This window comes from Protomyctophum parallelum, assembly GCF_964188405.1.
Source record: "Protomyctophum parallelum genome assembly, chromosome: 15".
In the NCBI taxonomy this organism is placed as follows: Eukaryota; Metazoa; Chordata; class Actinopteri; order Myctophiformes; family Myctophidae; genus Protomyctophum; species Protomyctophum parallelum.
Window position 1 is genome coordinate 21,362,499 of NC_139710.1, and position 25,960 is coordinate 21,388,458.

At 42.6% G+C, this 25,960-nt stretch overlaps 1 protein-coding gene across 4 annotated transcripts in view; it reads left to right on the forward strand.

Moving 5' to 3' along the window:
* The window catches only part of smarca2 (SWI/SNF related BAF chromatin remodeling complex subunit ATPase 2), a 67,697-nt gene that overhangs the window by 39,543 nt on the left and 2,194 nt on the right, over nt 1-25,960 (forward strand). For all 4 annotated transcript variants that reach the window (XM_083784649.1, XM_083784648.1, XM_083784651.1 and 1 more), the window contains 6 exons: nt 4,334-4,552; nt 6,082-6,308; nt 15,746-15,851; nt 17,156-17,257; nt 17,431-17,566; nt 25,465-25,601. In XM_083784649.1, the coding sequence (XP_083640775.1) occupies nt 4,334-4,552; nt 6,082-6,308; nt 15,746-15,851; nt 17,156-17,257; nt 17,431-17,566; nt 25,465-25,601 (927 nt within the window). The remainder of the gene's footprint in view (nt 1-4,333; nt 4,553-6,081; nt 6,309-15,745; nt 15,852-17,155; nt 17,258-17,430; nt 17,567-25,464; nt 25,602-25,960) is intronic.

A 25,960-nucleotide genomic window follows, 5' to 3' on the forward strand; every position in this document is an offset into this window, starting at 1 on the left:
TCTAGACGCTTTGTTTATATAACCCCTAACCCTGTAGGTCTATTAATGCAAAGAAGTAATGTTCTTTGCAAAGTATATGCACCAAACTGCTAAGTTGTTAGACCTTTTCTTTACTGAGCTTTACTGGTTTTGACGGCCTGAAGGCCTGAAGGCAATCCATAGCTCATCTACAGCATGACTAGATCCTGTTTTAGCTCATCAACCTTTTTGAAACGCGAAGGTGGCCTTTCCTCCCCGATATCACACACGATTAGAGATGTCCCGATACTGTATCGGATCGGATTTGGTTATATCGGGTCATAATCGGTATCGGCGAATATAGTTTAGTTTTAGTTTATTCGTTTTTTTTTCTCTCCATACAAAAACATCCTTAATTCATCACAGTTGAACAAAAAAAGGTATAGACTGAAGCCTAGTCTTATTACGTCTACCCTTTTGTCATTTAACTTAAAATAATAAAAATTAAAATATATATGTATACCCCTTTTACAGGTTTTCAAACAAAAACAGTTAATGTGTTTTCTTTCTACTGAACAATGTAATATTCAAGTAAAAGAATAAAATAAGTGCTTACATGCTTTTTTTTTTTTTTTTTTAAACAAACAAAACATTATGCTAATAATAGTCACAGTAGTAACATTTTCACACAAAAAATCTCCAAAAAACAAACAAACAAACAAACATAGCAGTATGGCCAAAAACCCAGTAACACTTGATTTGAACCTTTACTCTGTGTAGCTATTTAATGTTTTTGAATACCTTCTTAAGTTTATCCTTAGCTCCACAGTCTTTCAGTTCATCATCACATCTATTCCACAGCTTCACACCCTTTGTTGTTATACAACTACTTCTCACGTTGATCCTTTCTTTTTTTTTGTTTAAACATAAATGTTCCTCTGAGTGAATAACAGCTCTCTCTCATTGCGAACAATCCTTGGATACAGTCTGGAAGTGTTTTCATTTTAGCTCTAAACCAGGGGTGTCGAACTCAACCTAGTAAACCTTTGTGGAGATCTTCTCAGTTCTCATTGTATGCTAGTTACTGCCATTCAGGATGGAAAATGAAATCCATTTGGATTTGGGGAGAAGTAGTTTCATAAGGGGCTGGTATGAAGTAAAGAGAACATGTTCAGTTCACTAGTCTACACTCTACTCTACACCTGCCTTAATTTCATCTGATTGTCTGTCTGGCAGGCACTTAACAAGCGATCGTTAACTGTGTCTGTTAGAGAGAGGGGCAGAGAAGAGTGGCTTTGCTCAACTTGATTTATACTTATATTCTCCACTTTGATGAAGGTACATGTTCGATATATCATGCAGCCTTCCTTATTAGCCTATATTCTGGCTATTAAAAAAGGCAGGCGGGCCGCAGAACACGACGTCACCAGTTTGACACCCCTGCTCTAAACAGTATCTCTAATGTTTTTAAATCAACTAAATCCTTAAATTTCAAAGCAGGACATATAATAATAATTCATTCGTAGGGTGAATATAGTCAAGCCCATTTACAATCCTTATGGCTTTTTTTTGCAGTAGGGTGATACAGTTTGTATTGGTTGTATAGGTGTTGCCCCAGACTTCAGCTGGGGCAACCAGACTTCAACATGTGATATATGGAGTTATGAATGAGCAGTACAGGATATATAATGACTTCTGGTCCAGGCAAGGCCCCAGTGAGGCTCTTCAACGTTGAAGCACTGGGCCCTAGTGGTAAGAGGAGGGACTGCAGGCGGACCTGTGGATTCATGACCGGGAAACCCCGTGCAGCTGGGCTTTAACATTGAGCACTTCCCCATTTGACCACCAAAACTTGGTGAAGCTTCGCGCCGGTTCAGTTTCTATCCTTCTTTATACTCTATGGGTCCAGGATATGTTTAGTTTTGTGCAGAATTGCAATGGATTTCGATATTTTTGATATTTATATGAGGTTTCCAATTTAGTTTGTTGTCAATGATTACTCCCAAGAATTTGTTCTCCCACACTCTTTCTATTTCTACTGTATCAATCCTGAGTTTGATATAGTCATTGATTTTACGGTTTCCAAACACAATACAATTAGTTTTGCTTACATTCAATGATAGCTTATTTATATCAAACCATTTCTTTAAATTCTCCAACTCCCCTTCAACTGTATCCAAAAGTTCATTATTTTTTTCCCCAGAGCAAAGTAAAGTATGTCAGTCTAACCAATGATCCGACACAGGGGTAAGGGGTTGACACTATGGCAGGTACCGGTAAATAAAATCTTGGGGCATGTGTTTGCTTTCGAGTTGCCCAAACTGCCCAAAGTGCACATTTGAGTGAGGTGTCTGCTATAAACACAACACAAGATATAATAGCTAGATAGCTATAAACACTATTCCCGGTCGGTGGTCTTCAAAAGAAGATTTATTTTCATTTTTTTATTATTATATATACATTATTATTCTTTCGTGCTCAGACCCACCCAGCCAGCCATCCAGCCACACACATAGCTCCGTAAGGGAGTGGTTGCACCACTCAAAAACTACAGCAGTAGTTAGGCAAAAAACGGTTACAATCAGTGTTGTACCCGAACGCCTTCAAAGAACGATCGTTCACGAACACGTTCATATTTGGGGGGAACGTGAACTGAACGTACTGTATTTCTGCTTGATGAACGCCATTGTGAATGCGTTAATTTCTGGCGTGTGTGAACATCACTTTCTCACGTTCAACTTCGTTCAAGAGTGAGTGTTTCCATAGAGCCTTCCAGGCGAAATCCCCGGCGCTAAAACACACCGCCTTCTCTGGCGGGCTTGAGCAACGAGAGGCACCGCCGGGCCTCTCGTTGTGAGAGTTATGTACGAGTTATCAATTATTTCTTTGAACTTAACACTTCAGAGTGACTGAGTGCTGTTTGTATGAAAGGAAACAGGACTTTTTCATTAAAGCAGATTAGCAGAGGAAACCAGCAGTGCAGAGCGGAAATCCTTTGATCTTGCTGTAGGCAGCACACTGCTTAACACACTGGAAAAAATAGACAACCTAAAAGCTCACATGGAAGGATGCGACACGCCATCATGTATCGGAGCATGCGGTAAACTAGACTGGGGGGGGGGGGGGGGTGTGTGTGTGTGTGTGTGTGTGTGTGTAGGCTATACTTACTGAGAGAGGGAAGCCAAACTCAAGCCATGAAATACCATGACATCTCCAGTAATAATGGTGCCAAATAATGGCTGGGTTTCAAATTGTGACTGGGTGTCATTGTGTGAATGTGCAATTAAAGGCCAGTCCCCAATCCAAAAATAAAACATGAAATTAGCCTAATGGCTCTGAAGGATAATTCATCATATTTTACACACAGAAATGATTCATGTACAACAACGCTCGTCGTCATCACTCGTGCTTAGTATCGCCTTTCAACAGAAAGCATTCTAGCGCACATGCATCCATTGCTGGTGATAAAACGTGTAAAGCAGTGTGCCCAGTGGCTGAATAACATTTCCTTTTCCAATGCTGTCCCACGGCTGAATATCCACTGCCAACTTAAAAGTCAAAACAAAGTGCCACTGCCATGGAGTTCCTCGGCTTGGAAATGAACACTTCTAGTTGCATAATCAGTTGAACCGTGGCTCTGGTAGGTTTTTGCTGGTTCCTCAGCCCACCAGAGTTACCCTCCCTCTGTCTCTGACCAGAGTTACAGTGCAGACCAGCCCATTACTCTGGGACACTTCTGCAAAAACGTGTCCCTTGCTTCTTTCTTATAAATGATTTATTTTGAAAATTAGGCCTTATTCTTTATTAATTCGGCCTTTTGCATAATCTTGCAAACAGCCTGTCTCTGACAGCCTGTCCAATTAAGTTCTCATCCTTTTCTTTAATAATTGGCCATGAGTGTATTGAGAGTGTTGAGACATCAGTAAACCTTTTTCAGTGTGAGATGTTTAAACATACAGTAGCCTAAGTGTCCACCCCCCCCCCCCCCATGTACAAGCCTAAAAACTCCCACAAGCTGAATAACAAAAAAAAAGGCTAGGGTAAGTGATCCGACCTTTGCTGTGTGTTACTCCCCCCGTCTCTCTCTCTCTCTCTCTGTTTCCTGTCAATCTCCACTACTAGAAACTGGCAGAAAAAGACCCAAAAATATATTAAACAAAAAAAAGATCAATTTGAATGGTTTGCATGGTTGGTATGTAAATAAATGTACATACCGCCGCATACAGACTTGCTTCTTGATTATTTGACTAATCGAAAAAGTAATTGATAAAGGAATAATCAGTCAGAAAATAAATAATAGTTATAGCTGCACTACCATCTGCTTATCGAGCTGACGTCCTCTCACGACTGGCTCCCTCTCTCTCTCCCCCTATAGCGCATGGACCTGGACCGACGGCGCGAGGATGCCAGGAACTCCAAGCGTAAGCCCCGGCTCATGGAGGACGAGGAGCTGCCGTCCTGGATCATCAAAGACGACGCGGAGGTGGAGCGCCTCACGTACGAGGAAGAGAAGGAGAAGCTGTTCGGACGCGGCTCCCGCTGCCGCCGTGACGTCGACTACAGCGACGCGCTGACTGAGAAGCAGTGGCTACGGGTAATTGTCACTAAAGTTTTGTTAATGTTAACCATTTCAACCCCCCTGGTGTCCACATTCTGGGCATTCGGACAAAATGGGTGAGTTAGAGTCTCAGGACGAGCATGTATTGCGGTGGTCCTCAACAGGCACACCTCTCTGCGGACCCTGGAGAAATGATAGAATAAAGGGAAAGGTCTGGGCCGTGGCTCAGCGGGAGTGACCCCCCTCATCTCTCTCCCCATTTCCTGTCAGCCTACTGTCTGTCCCTCCATAAAAATATAAAATAAAGGCGAAAGCCACAAAAAAACATTTAAAGAGAAGAAAGAAATTCACCGCAACTGCGAGTTGAATTCTCCGTTGTATTTGCTCAATGCCGAGAAACGCAATTAACACACTGAATGTGTATATTATGGGCCGGCATGTCATGATGACAATGTTGCGCTGACTGGCTCACTAGCAGTGACACATTCACACATTCAGTTGAATGAACAAAATTTGATTTTTGGAGGTGTGAATAATGAATATTTGTCAAAGTGAAAAAATATATTTTCATACTCTGCCACCCCAGTGTTGGTTGGGATGGGACCCGGTTTGTATAGCTTGGTTTGACTGTACTAAACAGGCATAGTTGTTTCTAGGGGTGGGGGGCAGCCCCACCCCGTGGGGCCCACGCAACCCGCAATTTTATTTGCGTGTGCATGAGACTGGACCATGGTCTTATTCATTTGTGGACCTTCAGCATATCTAGTTGAGGACCCCTGGTGTATTGTATGAGAAATACATTTTAGTATGTATAACTCTATAGTATATACCCAAGTGCACATCAATAATAAAATAGAATAATACACCTGCCACTGTCAATCTGCACGTACTGTACAAGAGAAGAACGTTTATTAACCTTTCGGTCACTGAAGACCTTCATCAGGCACCATGTCTGAAGAAGGTAATCAGTGATGCTATATTATAAAACGTAGCTGGCGACTCCCCTGTGTGTGTGCTCATGAGGCCTAGTCACAGTCATAGACCTTTCCGCTTGTTTCTCTCACAGGATCACTGCTATAAGTATACTGAAAGTGCCCTTTCACTATCTCAGCCAAGGTAGGAAGCAGAGATGTGGAGATTGTGTACGTGTTTGTATACCTTTCATGCACACTGTCAGTAGGCCAATGAAATTGTACCCTGATTTTTTGGAATCTTTCTCATGGTGGCACTATACCAGACCACTGTGTAGGGCCTAGTATGGTGTAGGGCCTACACTATACTAGTAAACTAGTATTGTATGGCCTACACTGTAGGCCATACAATAAAAATGTTCCCTTGATTCCTCTGAGAATTACACAACACCATATAGGCGCAGCTATTTGCACAATATTTATCTGAGGAACCGAGACAGAGAAAAACTCCTACAATTCCAGGTGCTTGTCAGGGGTGGGGGTCCCCCCCCCCCCCAGTTCAAATATGATTGTCACGGCCTGAAAAGGCTGAGAACCCGTGAAGTAACAACATGGATGTCAGTGCAGTAACCCCTGGTTCTTTTCCTGCTGCAGGCGGTTGAGGATGGCAACCTGGAGGAGATGGAGGAGGAGATCCGTCTGAAGAAGCGGAAACGCAAGAGGCGCCCGGACAAGGACTCTTCCAGCAGAGACGAGGGGGGGAGCAGCAAGGCCAAGAAGAAGCGTGGACGCCCGCCCGCCGAGAAGCTGTCCCCCAATCCCCCCAAACTCACCAAGCAAATGAACACCATCGTGGACACGGTGGTTAATTACAGAGACGGGTAAGGAGTAATTTCTCAGTTTTCCTTTATGGCAGTTGTGGTTGTTCTCAAACTTCTTTGGCTTCAGTACAACCTTTCCCTGGTTTCTGAATCCACATGTACCCGTGGCGACCCTATACTTTTAAAGAGCAATTTGAAAGTGGAAAGAAAGTTAAGGTAGTTGCGCTGCGCACCCGACAGAGTGATATACTTCTCCAGTAAGTGGTGCAGAACCGAAAAAGTGATATACTTCTCCAGTACAGCGGTGCAGAACCAAAAAAGTGATATACTTGTCCAGTACAGGTGCAGGACCGAGAGAGTGATATGTGCAGGATGGACTGTAGTAAACATTAAATACTTTCCCCCCTCCTGTAAAAACATCGGGACATCGGATTAAATAAACACTGATGTCCGACGTGGTCTCACCAAAGAGAATTTTAGTGATCAAAGACGTTTTTGGTCTGACTCGGTCGCATTCTGACTTTTTTTTCTTCTTCTTCACCAAATGCCAATAAAATAATATGGGTTGCGCATATTTAATAGTCTGTCGGCAACCGGAGACCAATTTATTATTTTACGTGGCCTCAACATCCGAGCAAAATGTAATAAATAATGTATTTTTTAATGAATTATTCATCTTTAACAGTTATACTACTGAATAAATTTAATTTACAGATCAGCAGGTTCACACACAGTTTGTCATTGTTTCATCATTAAACATAACAGTAAAATAAATCTTATAAACCATTTCCAATTTCTCTCACATACCCCTTGCAATACTTGTACCCCTAGGGTACTGTTTGAGAAACAGTTTGAGAAACAAGTTTATGCCAGTCCTGCTTCGTGTTTTGCCAAATCAATAATTCATGTTCCTCAAACAAAAAGCCATTGCATGTTTGCAAATTAACTACAGAATGTGGCTACACGATTCTCAAAGGCGCTTGGAAGGGGAGATTACAGCACTGTGCACCTTTTTTCTAGCCAAATTCCCCACCTAGCCTGTCAAAGGCGCCAGTGCAGTACACTAATGAGTACATGCAGTGTTACTGTTTTTCTTCGGAATATTATTTGATGGCAAAGAGGTAGATCAATCAACGAAGGCATTTTTGTCACTGAATTTTCATTTAGGTTATTGTTCATTTACATTTAGATTATTGTTACACATTCTTGGAATTGATGTGACCAAATGCACTTCTGATTTCTTCTGCAAGGACATCAGATTTATATCCATCTTCAGTGTGTTTCTTCTTTTCTTTTGTATTTTCACAGAGATTTTAACGACATGAACCCTAGTATCCATATTCTGTGCATGCCATAATACATTCTGCAAAAACAGGTGAACATTTGATAAAAAATACCAGATCTACAAGCTCGTAGGCGGGCTATTCACACACACACACACACACACACACACACACACACACACACACACACACACACACACAATAAATATAGCAGCGGCCCAGGCCGTGGCGTAACGGTCTGGGCACCTGACTGGTAATCCAGTCGCAGTGTGCCGCGGGTTCGACTCCCGAGCCCGACACGGCCTTTACTGCATGTCATCCCCCCCATCTCTCTCCCGTTTCCTGTCAGCCTACTGTCTGTCCCTTCAAAAAATCAATAAAAGGCGTAAGCCGCAAAAAAATATCTTAAAAAAAAAAATATATATATAGCAGCGGTGGGGTTGGATTGTATAGGCTATAGCCTACACATGTAAACTGTCCAAAGGCCAAATCTGTTGCCAGAACCAGCAGACTTTCTTAATCCAACTCTCGGTTTTATCTTTGGCCACTGAGTGGCCGTATGTTTTTCTCTGCTGCTGGTCGAGTTGTCTGACTACTCGGAAATGTTACAATACATCGCAATCGTAAATTGAAGGGTTTGTTTTTGTTGAGTCAAAAGCTGATTTGAGGGCTTATTGTGTTTACTGGCACACAATAGGTACAATGTTCACTGTCAGCCCTCCAGTGCTAATTTAAAGATGGGGTTAGATCCCCCCTAAAACATGATCATCAGGTACTATGATTATACTAGGAGGAAGATTTCTTTCAAAACAGTGTACAGAAAGTGTTAAAATTGTGTTTTTATGAGGGGTTAGGGTTATGATGTCACTGAAATGGTGTTATTTCGATTGGGCCTTTGACTCAAAGGCTTTCAGCTGTCAGGAAGAAACCCAAAATACACAGGGAAGACACATTTGAATTTTTTAACCACACCTGGCTGGGGGTCTGTTAGAGTAATGTTAACTCCATAGACACATGCAAAGCAGAAAAAGTACAAACATCACGGCACTCCATCTTTAAGTTAGAGACACAACTCTCGCTGTCGGAGTTACAAAACGTTTAAGTAACCTGCACCTATTGAACCTCGTTTAGCTAAATCAGTTTTTGTCAGTCTATCAGTCCCTCCTGGTACACACAATATCACTGACCACTAACTTAATGAGTAGGTCGAGTAGCTCTGAGAGAAAAGCACGGCTGCATTCTTTGTTTTGATTACCGTAGTGTCATTATCGTGGTTTGTGTTATAAAAGCACGGCTGAACTCTTTGTTTTGATTACCGGTAGTGTCATTATCGTGGTTTAAGCAAGGCTAGAAAGCTGTTTTAACTAGTGATGCACCGAATATTCGGCTGCAGAAAATATTCGGCAGAAAATGGCTAAATATGCATTTTCGGCCTATTCTGTTTCGGCCCAAATAGGCAGAAAATATATCACCGAATAGTGTATGCAATTAATGCATTCAAAGAGCTGAATAAATGTTTTATGGATCCATAATAGTGATTATTATTTAAATTAAGTTTTGCCATAACCATAACATAACATTTGTAGAATCAAACTCAGGTTAATGGGTTAAGGGAGGATACTAAAACAGCGATATTCAGTTACACTTCATACCAATGATACTGTGCGGGTGTAGGTATGTTAAGTGATAACCACTTTCAACATGGCATTATAGGCAAAAGCTTTCTAAATCTTTCAAATTTTCCAAACATCTACAAGCTTGTAGGTCAACAATCTTTGCTATTTGTTGTACAACAAAGTATATAGTGCTTAAGTGGCATTCTGGACTAGACCTGTCTGGCTGGAAACATTGTGGTTGCAAGGACTGCATTTCTGACCTTTCAGCTACAGGACTGTGTCACAGTCATTACCCGGTGATTGAGAGATTATTTATTCTGTACTTACTCTGTATAAACATACTATTTTAACTAGTGATGCCCCGAATATTCAGCCGCAGAAAATGTTCGGCAGAAAATGGCTAAAAATTCATTTTCGGCCTATTCGGTTTCGGCCCGAATAGGCAGAAAATATATCACCGAATAGTGTATGCAATTAATGCATTCAAAAGGGCTGAATAAATGTTTTATGGACCCATAATAGTGATTATTATTTAAGTTAAGTTTCGCCATAACCATTTATTTTGCCATAAATCAGGTAGCTTTAAGGTACGGCCATGACAGCAATGGTTGGAAAGAAGATGTATAATATTAATCATATTCGGATATTCGGTATTCGGTTTTCGGCCAACTGTTTCCTATATTCGGTATTCGGTTTCAGCCAAGAATTTCAATTTAGGTGCATCCCTAGTTTTAACCAATCAGATTGCTTCCTCAAACGACCTGTTTTTAATTGAGCAATATTACACTTCTGCGTTGCTTTCGGAACTCTCCCTGCGGGCGATTTCCTGGAGGATTGCATGCGTGCATTAATGACGTTAAACCACCCCCTCGAGTGCAATATTGCAATTATACAACAGTTACCCTTAAAACTAAGAGAATCGCTGAAAAAAATAAATATTTCAATGACAGTGATGTAGTCACTACGACCACAAATGTCCCAAGAAACTAGCTAGCCTAGCCACCGAGTGCTGCGCTCTGAGAGAAAAGCATGGCTGAATTGTTTGTTTTGATTAGGCGTTGAAATAATGTGGTTTGAAGCACGGCTAGAAAGATGTTCAACCAGTCAGATTGCTTCCTCAAAACGACCTGTTGTATAATTTTAAATATTTCACTCCACTTTTTCTTTTTCTTGGCTTGTCTTGGCATGGTGCCAGAGATTTTAGGCACGGTGCGGCAGGGGAAGGAATCATACACAAATATACAAACATCATATCAAAACCTGATCTAAGTGTAGACAAAGCTCACTGAACTGTACAGAGAGAAGACTACATAATGCATTTCTATGTAATAACGTATTAAAAACATACTGACAAGACCAAAATAATACATATTTACATTTACAGGAATGGTTTGATGTCAAACTCTTCATTTAGACTGTATGGGGCCATAGTGTTTAAATTATAAATGTGGAACATTTCTCTTTGGAGCAGCCGACGCTCCTGATTTCCCCCTCTTGGGGATTTGTCCACCTTTTCGACGCCTAGATATCGAAACTGGCTAATATTGTGGCCAGCTTGTTTGAAGTGTAGAGCAACGGGGTTACGCTCGTCCCCGCATCTAATATTGGAGCGATGGTCGCTCATGCGGGTACGGAGGGCTCGGTTGGTTTTGCCAACATAACCTAAGCCACAGAGCCAATGAGATATATCACATTTGTGGAACTGCATGTGATCACCCCACGGATCTTTAGCCATTTACCACTGTGGGGATATGTGTATGTCTGCCATTTGGTAGTGAAACCACACTGGGCACAGTTACCACACCTAAAGTTCCCCTCGGGAATATTATCAAAAACTTTGAGTATAGGATCTGACGAGCTGGTCTCTTAAATTTGGAGGGCGTTTGAATACTACTGCTGGGGCTTGTGTGTGAACAAAGTGTTAAGCCTAGGGTCTGACTGAATAATATGCCAATGTTTAGAAATTATTATTGAGTGGTGCAACCACTCCAAGGAACAGCAATGTCCGTGACTCCGTGTCCGCCTATGTGACGTTAGCCTATGTGACGTTAATGAGCACGAGTATGACTATTAGTACCAGTAGGGGCGCTGTTGTGCCAGAAACAGAGAGAGAGATAGTTATTTTTAAAATGTCAACAGCGACATCCAACCATTCCTGTATCCATCTCACACACTGGCAAAAACCCTTGCCCACACTATGTAAAATACATTTCATACTCAGTCAAGCTCTGCGAGCTAAAAAGAAGAAGAGAGAAAAGAAAATCGTTGGATAGAGAGAACTATGGAGAAACTGGTCATTTCACAAAGGCATTCCGTGCCAAAAACCTGCGGTGTCATGCTTTCCTCTTCGTCAAGTCCAAGGACTTGACGCCAGTAGAAAGAAGTGTTCTTCAAAATAAATTCCCCTGTTCAGCTGACCTGGATCACTGGGTGCAAATGAAACAAAGTAATGTCATCTCTTAGGACCGGTACACTGTGATACCCAAGCCTATTACGGCCCTGTCTGTGGGCCTGGCTGGCTGGCTGGCTGGCTGCACCACTAGGTCTTAACTCCCTTAACCACTTGAACCTTGCATCCCTTTTCTTTTTCTAGTTTGAATTTTTTGCATCCATATAGGACCTCTACTATCCAGATTTTGATGATCCCAAGAACAAAGCTTACCTTAAAGTGTGTTTTTGAGTGGTGCAACCACTCCTACAACCAGCAATGTCCATGCCTATGCCTGTGCCTATGTGGCCATGAGCACGAGTATATGACTTATTTGTACCAGTAGGGGACGCCAGAAACAGAGAGAGGGATAGTACTGCTGTGTTGCCTGCTAATGAGAGAGAGAGAGAGAGAGAGAGAGAGAGAGAGAGAGAGTGGTGGGGGTGGATGTTAAATTATTACCCCTATGAGACCTGCGGAAATTCTATCTGGAACACCAGCGAGGCTGTCTTTCGGAGACGGTGGCACGCTCAAATTAATAGAGATAGACCAAAGATAGAGATACCATTTGATTCTAGATAACGTCTGGTTTCCAATGGGACCAACCTTGTCATGCCACCTGGTCAGGAAGGGGTCTCATAGGGGTAATAAAACATTGAAAAAAACACACTTATGGTAAGCTTTGTTCTTGGGATCATCAAAATCTGGATAGTACAGGTCCTAGGGAAGCAAAAAATCCAAACTAGAAAAAAGAATTAAGGGGGTGCGTGTAGACCCCTTCTGGAGCCTGGGCATGTTATAATTGGCCATTGTTATGTGAAAACACACACACACACACACACACCTTGCAAGTGAGCTTGTAGATAGGCTATTTCCGACAAAGAGTCGGGAAAAAGGTGGGGGCCAAGCACAAACCAATGGCTGGCCCCAGTCAAGAACGCATATAGGGTTTAAGTGGTTATCAAAGACCCAGGTGTAGTGGATTGAGAACATTAGCGTGCATATCTGTGTTCCTGCCACGGCAGGTTATTTGCCCATTGTGTTCTTATTGCTCAGATATGCACTGGCAGCCTAGTTTGAAGGAGTGCTCCCTGGAATCCACCCACCTACCTTTCCACCAACTGAATTATTTCCTTTCTCTCTCGGTGCACCTCGGTCATAACTCTGGCCCTCCATTTCCACGGAGAGATTTAGGATTTTCCGCTCTCAAAACTGCTCCCGAGAAGCAGCAAGCTCCAGAATGGAACAATGTGCCGCGCCAAATTAGAAGGCGAGGGCCATCTTTATTCCAAGAACGAGGTGCCACTGCCTATACATATCGTGAGCCCCATCTCTTAAGTCTTAAGTGGGCAGGTAACAGTCTGGGGTTTTCTCAAGTGGAATGATGGGGCAACTGGCCTCCGATAATCAAAATGAGATTACTGTGGTCTCACATATGTCACGGACAACCTTGATTGTCTTGAGATTGCCAATTGTTTTACTGTTTTTCCAATTCACATTTCATCCAAGGATGTTTGCACTGAAGCCACTGAAATGGTTGCTGTTCCCAATAGGCCCTGTAACTATAACAACCGGGTTAGAGCTATACATTGGAGATGTGCAAACCCATTTTCTTTATATCAACACCATCCATGTCTGGGGCTTTGGCACAGTCCATATAGAGTAGTGCTTTCAATTAAGGACCCTGCCAATTGTACTCTCTCAGAGTTACAGATCATCGGAAATGTAACAATAGCGTTTTCTCTGTCAGTTGATTCTTCATATCCATATGAGTGAAATGGCCGTTTTTTTTCCAAACACAGTTCTTATATGAGGCGATCTAAAATCCCCCTATGGGGATTACACTGCAAATAAAAAGTACATGAACCAGTGGACTTAGCGCCCTCTACCGATATTGACGTCAGACTTCGGTGCTCTTCCACTAAATTATTGAGTACTTAATTGGACTAATTAATGAATTAATTACGAATTATTAATTAATTATTATTCATTAATTAATTACTAAAGTAGTAATTGAGTACTATAGACGAATAACAGTCCAATTCCACATTTTATTCTGACCCCTCCACGAAAAGGCATCGTTGTCCCGACCCCTTATCCATTTATACATTATGGATAATTAGTGTGGACTTAAACTGTTATTCGTCTATTGTAGAATGATTGTGTCGGGGGGGCGGGTTAGGATGGTGTCTCTCTGTCTCGCAACCCGTTGTCATGCTGTGATTTGAGCCGCTGCCTATGAAAGTTGTGCTGCCTTTTAAAGCAATAACCGACTTCCCCCATCCAGATAGGGCTATAGTGCAGAGTGGATGGGATTATGGGATGTATGGGGCGGGTCGTCCAAGCATGCATTAATTGCGTTAATTTTTTTCATCGAACTAATTTCACAAATTAATTAACTTAACTCGGCTATTTTGACAGCCCTAATGTATATATAATACATTTGTGTACAGTAATGAGCAGGATAATATATGTCTATATACATACAGTATATACACACACACACGCTACCTTAGAATATATGTAGACCTATTTGATGAACAAAATTGCCTTGACATTAACGAGCATCAACAAGCATCAGCTGGACAGACACGCACACCTGCCCTCTCCAGTGCTCTAGTCTAAAGTGACTGGAGTCTGTCCGGTAATCTCGCATGTCATATTGGGTTTTTTATAGGGGTTCTTATGCGGTTTGGCCAAGCCAAGGCACAAAGTCTACAAACACAATTAGCCTGTCGCTAAGTCCCACCCAAGCCCGTTCTTGGCCAATACCACGTTAGAAACGGTTGCTAGGTTAGGATCCTGGTCAAGCTTTCAATGCTGGTCAAAATGGTTTTGCAGTGTCAATAAATATTTAAAACATGTTTTTGTTTTGACTTCGGTGTTGCCACATTGTGTGAGAGATATAAGCCAACCCACCTCCAAAAACAAGCCAACTCTTAAAGCCAAATCAAGAAAAACAAGACAAAACAAACAATAATATGACCATATATAATCCTAATAAAAGTATTGTATGCATTTATCATTATAAATACTATGTAGTCCTATGTCTATGATAATTAATGTTTTGGTAATGTATTACAGTACTAATTATTAGCCTTAAGCCAAAAGTAGCAGGAAATAAGCAGACTTGGCAACCCTGACAAGTTTGCCTACAAAACGATCTGATTGGTCCAAATCTGTACACGCACTCCTGATGTATAGCCTCGGTCCCAGACTTAACATCCAGACCGTTGGATGTAAACAAAATAATGTATCTGATTCTGATCTCGTCCACTTGTCGCAAACACCATACACAATTTTGGACGTGTTTTAGGGAGACGCTTTAGGAGAAATGTCTGGGACTGCAGCTGGGTGCATCTCAAACAGCATGGCGACTTGTTTACAAACGATCGAGGAACACCAGAACGCTTCACTGTATATCTCCAACCAATATAGTTATTTTTTAAATCTAACAAAAGACGAAAATAAAACGGCATGAGTTTTCCTGATGTCATAAACTGTCAGAATCAGCTTTTGTTGTGTTCGCTTATGTGCTAACTGACTGATTTTGAGAGCTGTTCCCCGTTACAATGGAAGTCAATGAGAGCCTATTTTTATTTCTAATATGTAGGCTACTATTAAACTGCACAACGGAGCGAAATAATTCATGGAATGGACTAGTTTGCTCATAAGGTAAGAAAACAAACCCACACATGCTGTACAGCAAATATATTTATTGACACTGCAAAACCATTTTGATTGAAAGCTTGACCAGGATCCTAACCTAGCAACCGTTTCTAACGTGGTATTGGCCAAGAACGGGCTTGGGTGGGCTAATTGTCTGTGTTTCGGAGGAGGGAAAGAACGATTAAATGGGAGCAGTAAGCTCTTCCCCAAACCCTAATTGCTCAATATCGAAGTCATTTGACAAATTTTCACTTTTACAGTGCTTCATAAATATCATTCTTTGCGTGCAAATAAAGGAAAGAAACGGAAGGTTACGCCAAAAATAGCCATTTTGCAAGATTGTTGTGAGCTTGTAGATCGGCTATTAAGTATAAATCAACCCTTAGGAGTGTTAAGAATGTATCTTGTGTACATTACATAATACATATCTAACCGTGTACCATATCAAGGATGAATGCATATCAATTGTTATTCACTGAGGCCTGATGTGTCGTTCAACAGCGCAGGAAGACAACTTAGCGAGGTCTTTGTCCAGCTGCCATCCAGGAAGGAGCTCCCAGAGTACTACGAATTGATCAGGAAACCTGTGGACTTCAAGAAGATCAAGGTAGGTTTATAATACAAAAATTAATTGCCATCAAAGCCCCATTGTGCAACACAGCAAAAAACAGGATGTTGTATGCAAAACAATCACATTCTCTGCCTTCGACAAGCCTTTGCAGCAGAAAAGTTCCGTTTAATTAGAGAGATTTATTTTGTTCACTGGGATGTAGGCACACAATAATTAAATTTATTCTGCAAACAAAGGAATTATTTTCTTCTTTCAATACGGTATGTAGTTTTCAAAAGCCAGAGGATAGTATCTCAACAACAACAAAAATAAATGCACGCAGCTCAGTCGTTTGGAATCAATTGTTGTACCCAACTCCACAGACACTATCTCATCACCATCAATGACTATTTGCTGGTGTGAATGAGCACTAGTCCTAAAATCAAATATGACCACCTTACTTTTCTTAATATTCAACTGAAGGAAGTTACTCTTGCACCAACTCAAACCAATAATAGCTGTGTTGTCGGACATTTTAACAATTCACGTGCTATATGACTCGAGTCACCTTTACAGCGTGTTGTGTACAGCGTGAACAATACCGGTGAAATAATCCTGTGTTGGTCATAATAGGGAGAGATAATGCTTCATTCACCCTGACATGCTGTACCCATTCAGTCAGGAATAACTCCACCAACCTGATGATATTGGTGTTAACACCACATGTGTCTCGATCAGTACAAGGCTGAGCCATCAGCACCCAGCGGTGCTTTGCGTGGGTTCATTCCTTTGAGGGTTCTACACAGGGTTCTAATATAATGACTTTTCTTAACCAACGCTCCGTCTCAGCCACGGGCCACCCTTGGCTTGCTGGCTAAATCAAAGAAGCTGTTTTGAAAGTGTGCTGTAGCCCCCAGATGTGATCAGAGCAGTCTCTGAAGTAGTCAGGACCTATGAAATAAATGGTTTCACAGTAGAGGGAATTGGAACTGACCCATATACTGAAATATCCAACATGACATTTTGATTAAAACAACGATATTACATAGTATTCAGTATTCAATAATTAACGCAAATAATGTTATCACTCTCTCTCTCTCATTAGCAGGCAACAGTGCAGCACTAATACTATCTCTCTCTCTCTGTTTCTGGGGCAAACAGCGCCCCTACTGGTAGTCAGTCATACTGGTGCTCATGCTCATGAACACATAGGCGAACCAACACATAGGTGAACACGGACATTGCTGTTCCTTGGAGTGGTTGCACCACTCAAAAACAACAATACATTTGGAATGCTGCCAGTAGTCGATGAAAGTACGCTTGGAACTCCCTGTGCTGTTATCGTGCGTTTGTGTCATCAGGAACGTGTGAGGAGCCATAAGTACAGGAGTGTGGGAGACGTGGAGAAGGACGTGATGCTGCTCTGTCACAACGCCCAGACCTTCAACCTAGAGGGCTCTCAGGTCTGAACCTACCAAAACGCTTTCATCTTACCTGGCTCTCGCCGTGTGCTCTCGTCTATTCACCTCTCTTTCTTTCTGTCTTCATCCCCCTGGGCCTGCCTATCTCCCTTTTGGTTCTGATTCTCCCCGTTTCCAGTTCCACACACTGCTGCTTATCAGGCTTGTTTTTCCAGATCTACGAGGACTCCATTGTGCTCCAGTCTGTGTTCAAGAGCGCCAGACAGAAGATCGCCAAGGAGGAGGAAAGCGACGACGACACCGATGAGGAGGAGGAGGAGGAGGAGGATGAGGAAGAGTCAGAGGCTGAATGTAGGATGCCACATCAGTCACACACGCAATACATACGCACACGTGCGCACACACATTCCCTCGTGTACGTCAGAAAGCCCATTGGGAGGCTCTGTATCAGGGGTTCCTAAACCTTTCAGCTCGAGACCAAACGGATACATTTGGTGTCTCCCCAGGACCCAAAATTAATATACATGATGATGAAATGACCACTTAAAACAGTTTAAGAGCCATAAATGTCAAGACGTCTAATTGCCAATTATGTACCGGATGCCACGGACGACAAGACGTCTTCCCTTGGGAATTAATTTTTTTTTACATTACATGCATAATAGAATTACAAATTCTTTCTTTCTTTATAATGGGATAATTGGCACTCAAAGCCTAAACTGGTGACCACCAGGTGGCGCTGAAAGAGTTAAGCCCTATTTAATTAAGCCATTCAGGCCTGACGTCGAAATTAAAAAATCTAACCCACTCTATTTTATAGTATTTTTTTTTTACCTTTTTAACCAGAAAAGAAAAGAAGAAGAAGAAAAAAATATATATACATTTGAGCGTTGGTGAGCATTGTGTAGTCAATTTAGTCATTTGGTGGCTCCCTCTGAGCTTGTAGATCTGCTATTTTTCAATAGCTAAATTATAATGACTAGCCCTTACCCGTTAGATACGGGGTACTGCGCCCGGGTGTAATTGACTAATATATTCATTAAAGGGGGGATGTCACGGCCCTCGGGAGCTAATAATGCTATTAAAATTAGCATTTTGGATTATGACATCAGGTCGGGATCGCACAATTTGACCAATGAAATTGATCTTGTATCTGGACTAAGGGCAGAGCGCCTCTGGGCTCTGCGAGTTAGCAGTCCTGGTGGCTATCAACTCATGCTAGTGGTTTTGGTGTCAGACTTAGCTTCATAATTGTTGAAAGTGTCAACCAAAAAACATTTTTTTCACTGGAAAATCTTCGTTACAATGACATTGAGTTGACGTGTAAGTTTTACGGTAAACTGTTGCGTTTTTTTTTTTTCGCGTGACGAGTTCCATGCTCTCCCCGTCTCCCCCCGTCTCCCCCCGCTGACATGGCCTCAAACACGGCTAAGTGCTGAACAGGGCTCCGTGCTGGAGCCCTGGAGCTTCACATGAGGTTACCACTGCCTGTCTAGCGCCACAGCGCCGGGCTAACCTGAGCCCTCTCTCCCTCTCTCGACTCTCTCTCTCTCTCTCCCTCTCACACACACACACACACACACACACACACACACACACACACACACACACACACACACACACACACACACACACACACACACACACACTCTGTCTCTCTAATGATTAGGCCAGTTGCTGTATAGTGTTGTATATAGCCTTGTCTGATCAGCGATCACCAGGGAGCAGCGACAACACACACACACACACACACACACTCACGTCTCACACACTGCGTCTTGCATCAGCCTTCAGCGCGCATATGGACTGCCTTACGCACCGCCAGTCTCTCCCTCCGTATCTCTCTCTCTCTCTCTCTCTCTCTCTCTCTCTCTCTCTCTCTCTCTCTCTCTCTAATAAGAATAATAAAACGCATCACAGCGCGACAACATGTGAAGATTAGATATATTCGAAGAAACTATAGCATTTAGGAACCACTGGAAAAAATAACAAGTATCCGTGCGCAACTATAGGAGCTCTCCAATAGCCACACTCAGGCCCAGGCTATACGTCCATGGATCTTTTACAAAACGCACATTTCTTTGTGCGTTTGGGCCTTTCAGCCACACGCAAACGGCGTTTTTGGCCACTCAAACGGAGGTTTTGGAAACGGATAAATAAGTGGAGATTTTCGAAAATATTTGTTTCAGTGGAGCTGTGTAGTCATGCGAAACGGAGCTTTTGAGAAACGATGATGTCACCGCTTATTAGCGCATATCATTTTTACTATAATTAGGCAATAATATGCAGCCCATTGACTGCATGTCACTCTGCCTACATGCTGACAATGTGCGCACGTTGTATTAGCCTACATTATAACGTGACATTTATTATACAGCTCGAAAATATAGCCTCTCTGCAAGCTCACAACTGGTTGTGGACACTTCTATAGGTCTGACTCTGCTATTAATTTCTGTACCAAGTCGCCAGAGCAATGGTAAAGTGTCTATCATTTTTTAATTATATGGAGAGAAAAGTCGAGAGTCGGGATCTGGAGATTGCTGACAGACAATGAAAGAAACATATACCACTCACAATTTAGGTGGCTTTAGGTGGTACTTATTCCTTCATTAAAAAATATGATTGGCACCTCATAAGTGTAAATATAAAATCCAATATAATATAGCCTACAATTGAAACCTGCTACTGCAGTGATTTTATCCTGTGTTCAATGCGTTGCTGCGTTTGTGTGTGGACATATATCTCTGTCGTATGGCCAGGGATTTCTTCTAAAACGGAGGACGAAAATATCCGTTTTGCAAAAGATCCATGCACGTATAGCCTGGGCCTCAGAAGGCATGTGATGTCTTCGTCTAATGAAACGATCATCTCATTAATCATTGACATGGCGTTATTTAGGCTATAATGATCAACTTGTATGGGTGATCATTTTATGTATATCAAATATTCTATTAACTCAAGGTAATTAATGCTACAGCTCTGAATATAAATGTCGGAACTGGTGTAAAATGGAGAATAATAGGGGATTCACACTGAGACGGACTGAATCCGTTTCATTGGAACCGTTTTCGAATACGGTTGCCTGGTCCCCGATGGCCATGATTCACATTGCCCGAGATTCAACAGCGCACCCGGGTACACTTGCATAACACACTTTAATCCTCCTGATGACGGTGTGCTTGATGGCTGGCGCGCACGGACACTGACCATCAACTGTGCGACATTGTCTCAAATAAATCCAGACACACTGAATTGCATTGCCTCTTTGGCTTTTTGCCGTTATACTACTTGTCAGCCTGCCTGCTATTCACTGTGTCAGTCAGTTCTGTGCTCCAGTGTATTAGTTTGCTATGGATTCTACTTTAGCATTATTATTATTTTGTTTTACTTTGGAAACTGTGCCAAGCAAAGCCCAAGAGCCACGTGTAGTCCGCAGAATAAGATCAGCGCGGTGCTGCGCGTATAAGCAGATTCAACAGGAGAAGGGCGGCGTTGAGAAATGCGCTGGTGTTACGCATCGTGCAGAGGCTGTGTTTTTTTTTGTTGACGCTTGGCTCGTCGACTGCATGCATTCACATTGGAACGATCCGTATCTGAATACACTTCAACGGTCCAGAGACCCTCCCCCCATGCGGTCCCGGGGACGGTTGGGCGATCCGCTCCCGGGAACGGTGCGCATCATTCACACTACCACAACATCTGCCAAGTGGTCCCGAGTGCGCACCCGGGACCATAGTGTGAATCCCCTATTAGTCTGTTGCAGTGTTGCACTGAAAACCAGAACAGGTACGCTCGCCCCTTTTCCAACTCACCCCCACGAAAAGTGAAGAGCGGTCGCCCTGGGATTTCGAAAAGTGAAGGCGGCTTGCCCCAAAGCCATGAATAGCTCGCTCCCAAAGTGTGATTATCTCGCCCCACAGCGTGGATATCTCGCCCCAAAGCACGAATATCTCGCCCCATGTTTATTTCATGTTTATTTTACCTTATTTCTCATATTAGAACCTTTAGAATCAATGTTGTTTGTCAAAGGAGAACATTTAGAACCAGTTTGTTGTTGTTGGTCAAATTAAAATGATGCATGGTACCCAGGGGGCAAACCACCCTTTTTTTAGGAAACCTGCATTTGCCATGACCTCAAAGGTTGTCCACCAGAAATAATATCTAAATTGTCAAAATTAATAATATCGAAATTGTGCTTTACCATGATTTCTGAGTGTTGACTGTTTTGGCAAACACAAGCAATATTAATCCATTGGCTAATGTATGGCCCAGAAGGGACATATATCCTTGAGCTTGCATATTGTCAATATGGCTGCAAAAGAAAAGAGACAATGTCTCTTTTCTTTTTCACGTTTCGGGTAGTCACCATCTTGTAAATATGCACAATAAGGGTCCAGACACACCCAATAATAAAAAATAGGTATTCCATTGAGTCTCTCATGGTCAGAAACCATGAAATAGACACCAAGTTTGCATTTCTAGCTCATCTGGTTCAGAAGTTAGTGCCAAACCTATATTTTCTGATTTCCAGCAAAAGAAATTGACCGGGTTGTCCATATAGGTTGTGATCCTATGAGATATTATTTCTGGTGGACAACCTTTGAGGTCATGGCAAATGCAGGTTTCCTAAAAAACGGGTGGTTTGCCCCCTGGGTACCATGCATCATTTTCATTTGACCAACAACAACAAACTGGTTCTAAATGTTCTCCTTTGACAAACAACATTGATTCTAAAGGTTCTAATATGAGAAATAAGGTAAAATAAACATGAAATAAACATGGGGCGAGATATTCGTGCTTTGGGGCGAGATATCCACGCTGTGGGGCGAGATAACCACACTTTGGGAGCGAGCTATTCATGGCTTTGGGGCAAGCCGCCTTCACTTTTCGAAATCCCAGGGCGACCGCTCTTCACTTTTCGTGGGGGTGAGTTGGAAAAGGGGCGAGCGTACCTGTTCTGGTTTTCAGTGCGCAACACTGCAACAGACTTATTCTCCATTTTACACCAGTTCCGACATTTATATTCAGAGCTGTAGCATTAATTACCTTGAGTTAATAGAATATTTGATATACATAAAATGATCACCCATACAAGTTGATCATTATAGCCTAAATAACGCTATGTCAATGATTAATGAGATGATCGTTTCATTAGACGAAGACATCACATGCCTTCTGAGTGTGGCTATTGGAGAGCTCCTAGTTGCGCACGGATACTTGTTATTTTTTCCAGTGGTTCCTAAATGCTATAGTTTCTTCGAATATATCTAATCTTCACATGTTGTCGCGCTGTGATGCGTTTTATTATTATTATTAGAGAGAGAGAGAGAGCGAGAGAGAGAGATACGGAGGGAGAGACTGGCGGTGCGTAAGGCAGTCCATATGCGCGCTGAAGGCTGATGCAAGACGCAGTGTGTGAGACGTGAGAGTGTGTGTGTGTGTGTGTGTGTGTGTGTGTGTGTGTGTGTGTGTGTGTTGTCGCTGCTCCCTGGTGATCGCTGATCAGATAGGCTATACAACACTATACAGCAACTGGCCTAATCATTATGATTGACTACTATTGGTATGTCTGTAAACGAGTAAACTATTGGTATGTCTGTAAAAGAGAGAGAGAGAGAGAGTCGAGAGAGGGAGAGAGGGCTCAGGTTAGCCCGGCGCTGTGGCGCTAGACAGGCAGTGAAGCTCCAGGGCTCCGTGCTGCGGAGCCCTGTTCAGCACTTAGCCGTGTTTGAGGCCATGTCAGCGGGGGGAGACGGGGGGAGACGGGGAGAGCATGGAACTCGTCACGCGAAAAAAAAAAGAAACGCAACAGTTTACCGTAAAACTTACACGTCAACTCAATGTCATTGTAACGAAGATTTCCGACCGATTTTTTTTATTTTTTATGATACTTTCACGTAGTATGACGCAGAAAGTTACCTCAAAACAGGTAGCCTTTAGTGCGCTAGCCACTCAGCTTGACTAGATGCTAGGCACGTCAGAGCCTGAGATATAGTCACGTGTCGTTTGAAATCGTTTTCATTCCGACCACGTGATGTTCCTTATCAGCAACGTTAATCTCGGGCCGTGACATACCCCCTTTAATAATCATTAATGTGTCAAATCGAAAAAAGGGCTTCGTTACGCCCTCCATATTCATATGGTCAATGCCTGTGGGAGTGATTGGTGTAGGCATTGAGGAGCTACGGCGTTGTTTCTGACAGACAGACACACACACACACACACACACACACACAGACAGACATTGTTAGAATTATAGTATGATGTATGTAACCACCAAAAGGGGCTCCCGCTCAAAATGGGTTAATACTGGATGGTGGCTGTTTTAACTACTCAAACAGTACTTTGTTGACTGGTGTCCCTCAGGCATCTGTGGCGTACCCCCTCCTTTATTCCCCTCCAAATCTCTTTGATGGAAATGGCCGATCGACAAGCTCACAAGTCGTTCTGAGCTTGTGTAGATCATCTATATAGTTTCGCCGAATGTTTCCGCCCAATAGATGCTAGGGTTCATGTGGTAAATTACCTTTTTCATTTCAATTAGGACAGTCTGGCTTTAACCCATTCTGAACGGGAACCCCTTTTGGTGTTAGCATTACGTTATGCTTTAGCTCAGGGGTTTTCAACTGGTTTTGACCCAGGGACCACCATTCTGACTAGCAGCAGCCTGGGGACCACCACTGTTGTGTCGGGTGGGTTCATCGTAGATCTACGATGGACCCACCCGACACAATAGTGGTGGGGCATTCATGCACCATGGGTTAAGATTGTTTTTGTTTTCTTCTTACTTGTTACTCACTAATCACACTATCACAGGCTACATTCATGAGCTGGACAAAATAAACTATGTTTCAAAGTATTTTATTATCAAAAGTTTTACTAAAGTGTGTTTTACTTGTACTAAGCAGGACTCAAAATAAGTCTCAAAATAATAATCCATTTCAGTTAATCACCCAAACACTGAAGACACATTTGACACTTGGTGCATTTGACAGTCACAGTAGGTTTGTTTCTGACAACCCCCCCCCCCCCCCCCACACACACACACACACACACACACAGAAACAGAATATATATTTTTATCTTATTCTATTTTAATAATCTCTTTATTTTAACCAACCTACAACCTGCACTACATTTTACTAGGGCCTTATACAGTAGCCTACCTTTCTAACATACAGAGGGAACTGTTCATTGTGTACCGTCACTTTAAAAGCGTAATGTATACATAATCGTACGACGGTGTCACGCACCAAAAATAGCCAATCTACAAGCTCACACCGGGGCTCCACCGGGCGCGTTGCGCCTCCGTCGTGTGCGTCAAAAAACGAACCGGGCCAACCGGGGCAATTTTAATGCAGTCACGCAACGCAACGTGGGCAGTGGAGCCACCCTTCATTGATTAAAACGGGAACATTCCCTGACGGAGACGCGACGTTGACGGGCCCGGTGGAGCCCGCACCTGGTTGCATCGCGTTGTGAGCTTGTAGCTCTGCTTTTTCGGCAACGATAGACTGAGAAGTTGCACAGAATAGTGAATACGTCACGTATTATGTGAGACTATTCAATCGATCCGCGGCAGATATTATAACTCTATGGCAGGGAGATTTGACTTTCCCAAACGTATTATTATGAATTGAATGAATAATTTATGGTACCGTCTTACCGTGCTTGCCTTGGGCAGCAAGCACGGTAAGCATGCATGCGTTGGGTGGAAGAGCAGGATGGTTGTTCCGCTGGCAGCTGATGACTCCGTCAGCTTTTCTTTTGGTTTATTTGACTTTTTGAAATGTTAGATTCGACTTAAGTTATTATTATTATTATTATTTACAAACAAGTAAAAAGAGTGCAAATAAGTTTTATATTATATATTAGAAAGGTAAAAAAAAAGTAAAGAAAAAAAAGGGAAAAATATAACTTTTCTGAATGCCTGGCTGCGGACCACCAGCAGTACCTCCGCGGACCACCAGGGGGCCGCGGACCACCGGTTGAAAACCCCTGCTTTAGCTATTTAAAAATAGCAGATCTACAAGCTCATAGCGCGCCACCGAGTGGCGCGCTACAAGCTTGTAGGTCTGCTATTTTTTGAAAAATCGAAGAGCGACTGACATAGAAAACATTTTTTTTTATCTGATCTCGGGTCAGAATGAAAACTGTCAGGATGTAGAAGACATTTTCAGAATCTGATCTCAGGTCAGAATGGGTTAAATTCTGCCTGTTCCTCTCCCCCCCCTATATCTCCTGTGCAGCCAAGTCGGTACGGGTCAAGATCAAGCTGAGTAAAGACGAGCACGGCCATGCAAAAGGCAAGAAGAGGCAGAGCCGAGGAAAGGCTAAGCCGGTGGTCAGTGACGACGACAGCGACGACGACGAGCAAGAGGACAATGTAGGTCACTCCACATTGACCCCGTTGTTCACGCGTCTTTCAGGGTCAGAGCAATGTCATCGCCGGCCAAAGTTGACGGAAATTCAATATGCATAGACTTTAACTTTAATCCAAAAACAAACGTACGTATTGTTCTGTTAAGCCGGCTGGGATATTTTGATGTTATATCGATATCGTAATAGGAGACTACCGTAGTAGATATCGTCTTTGATTTTCAATGTCGTAATAGCATGTGTTATAAGCTTTATTTTATCCTTACTGACAAATCTCTCTCTCTCTCTCTCTCTCTCTCACACGCACGCACACACACACACACACACACACACACACACACACACACTTTTAAGTTATTCAAGACC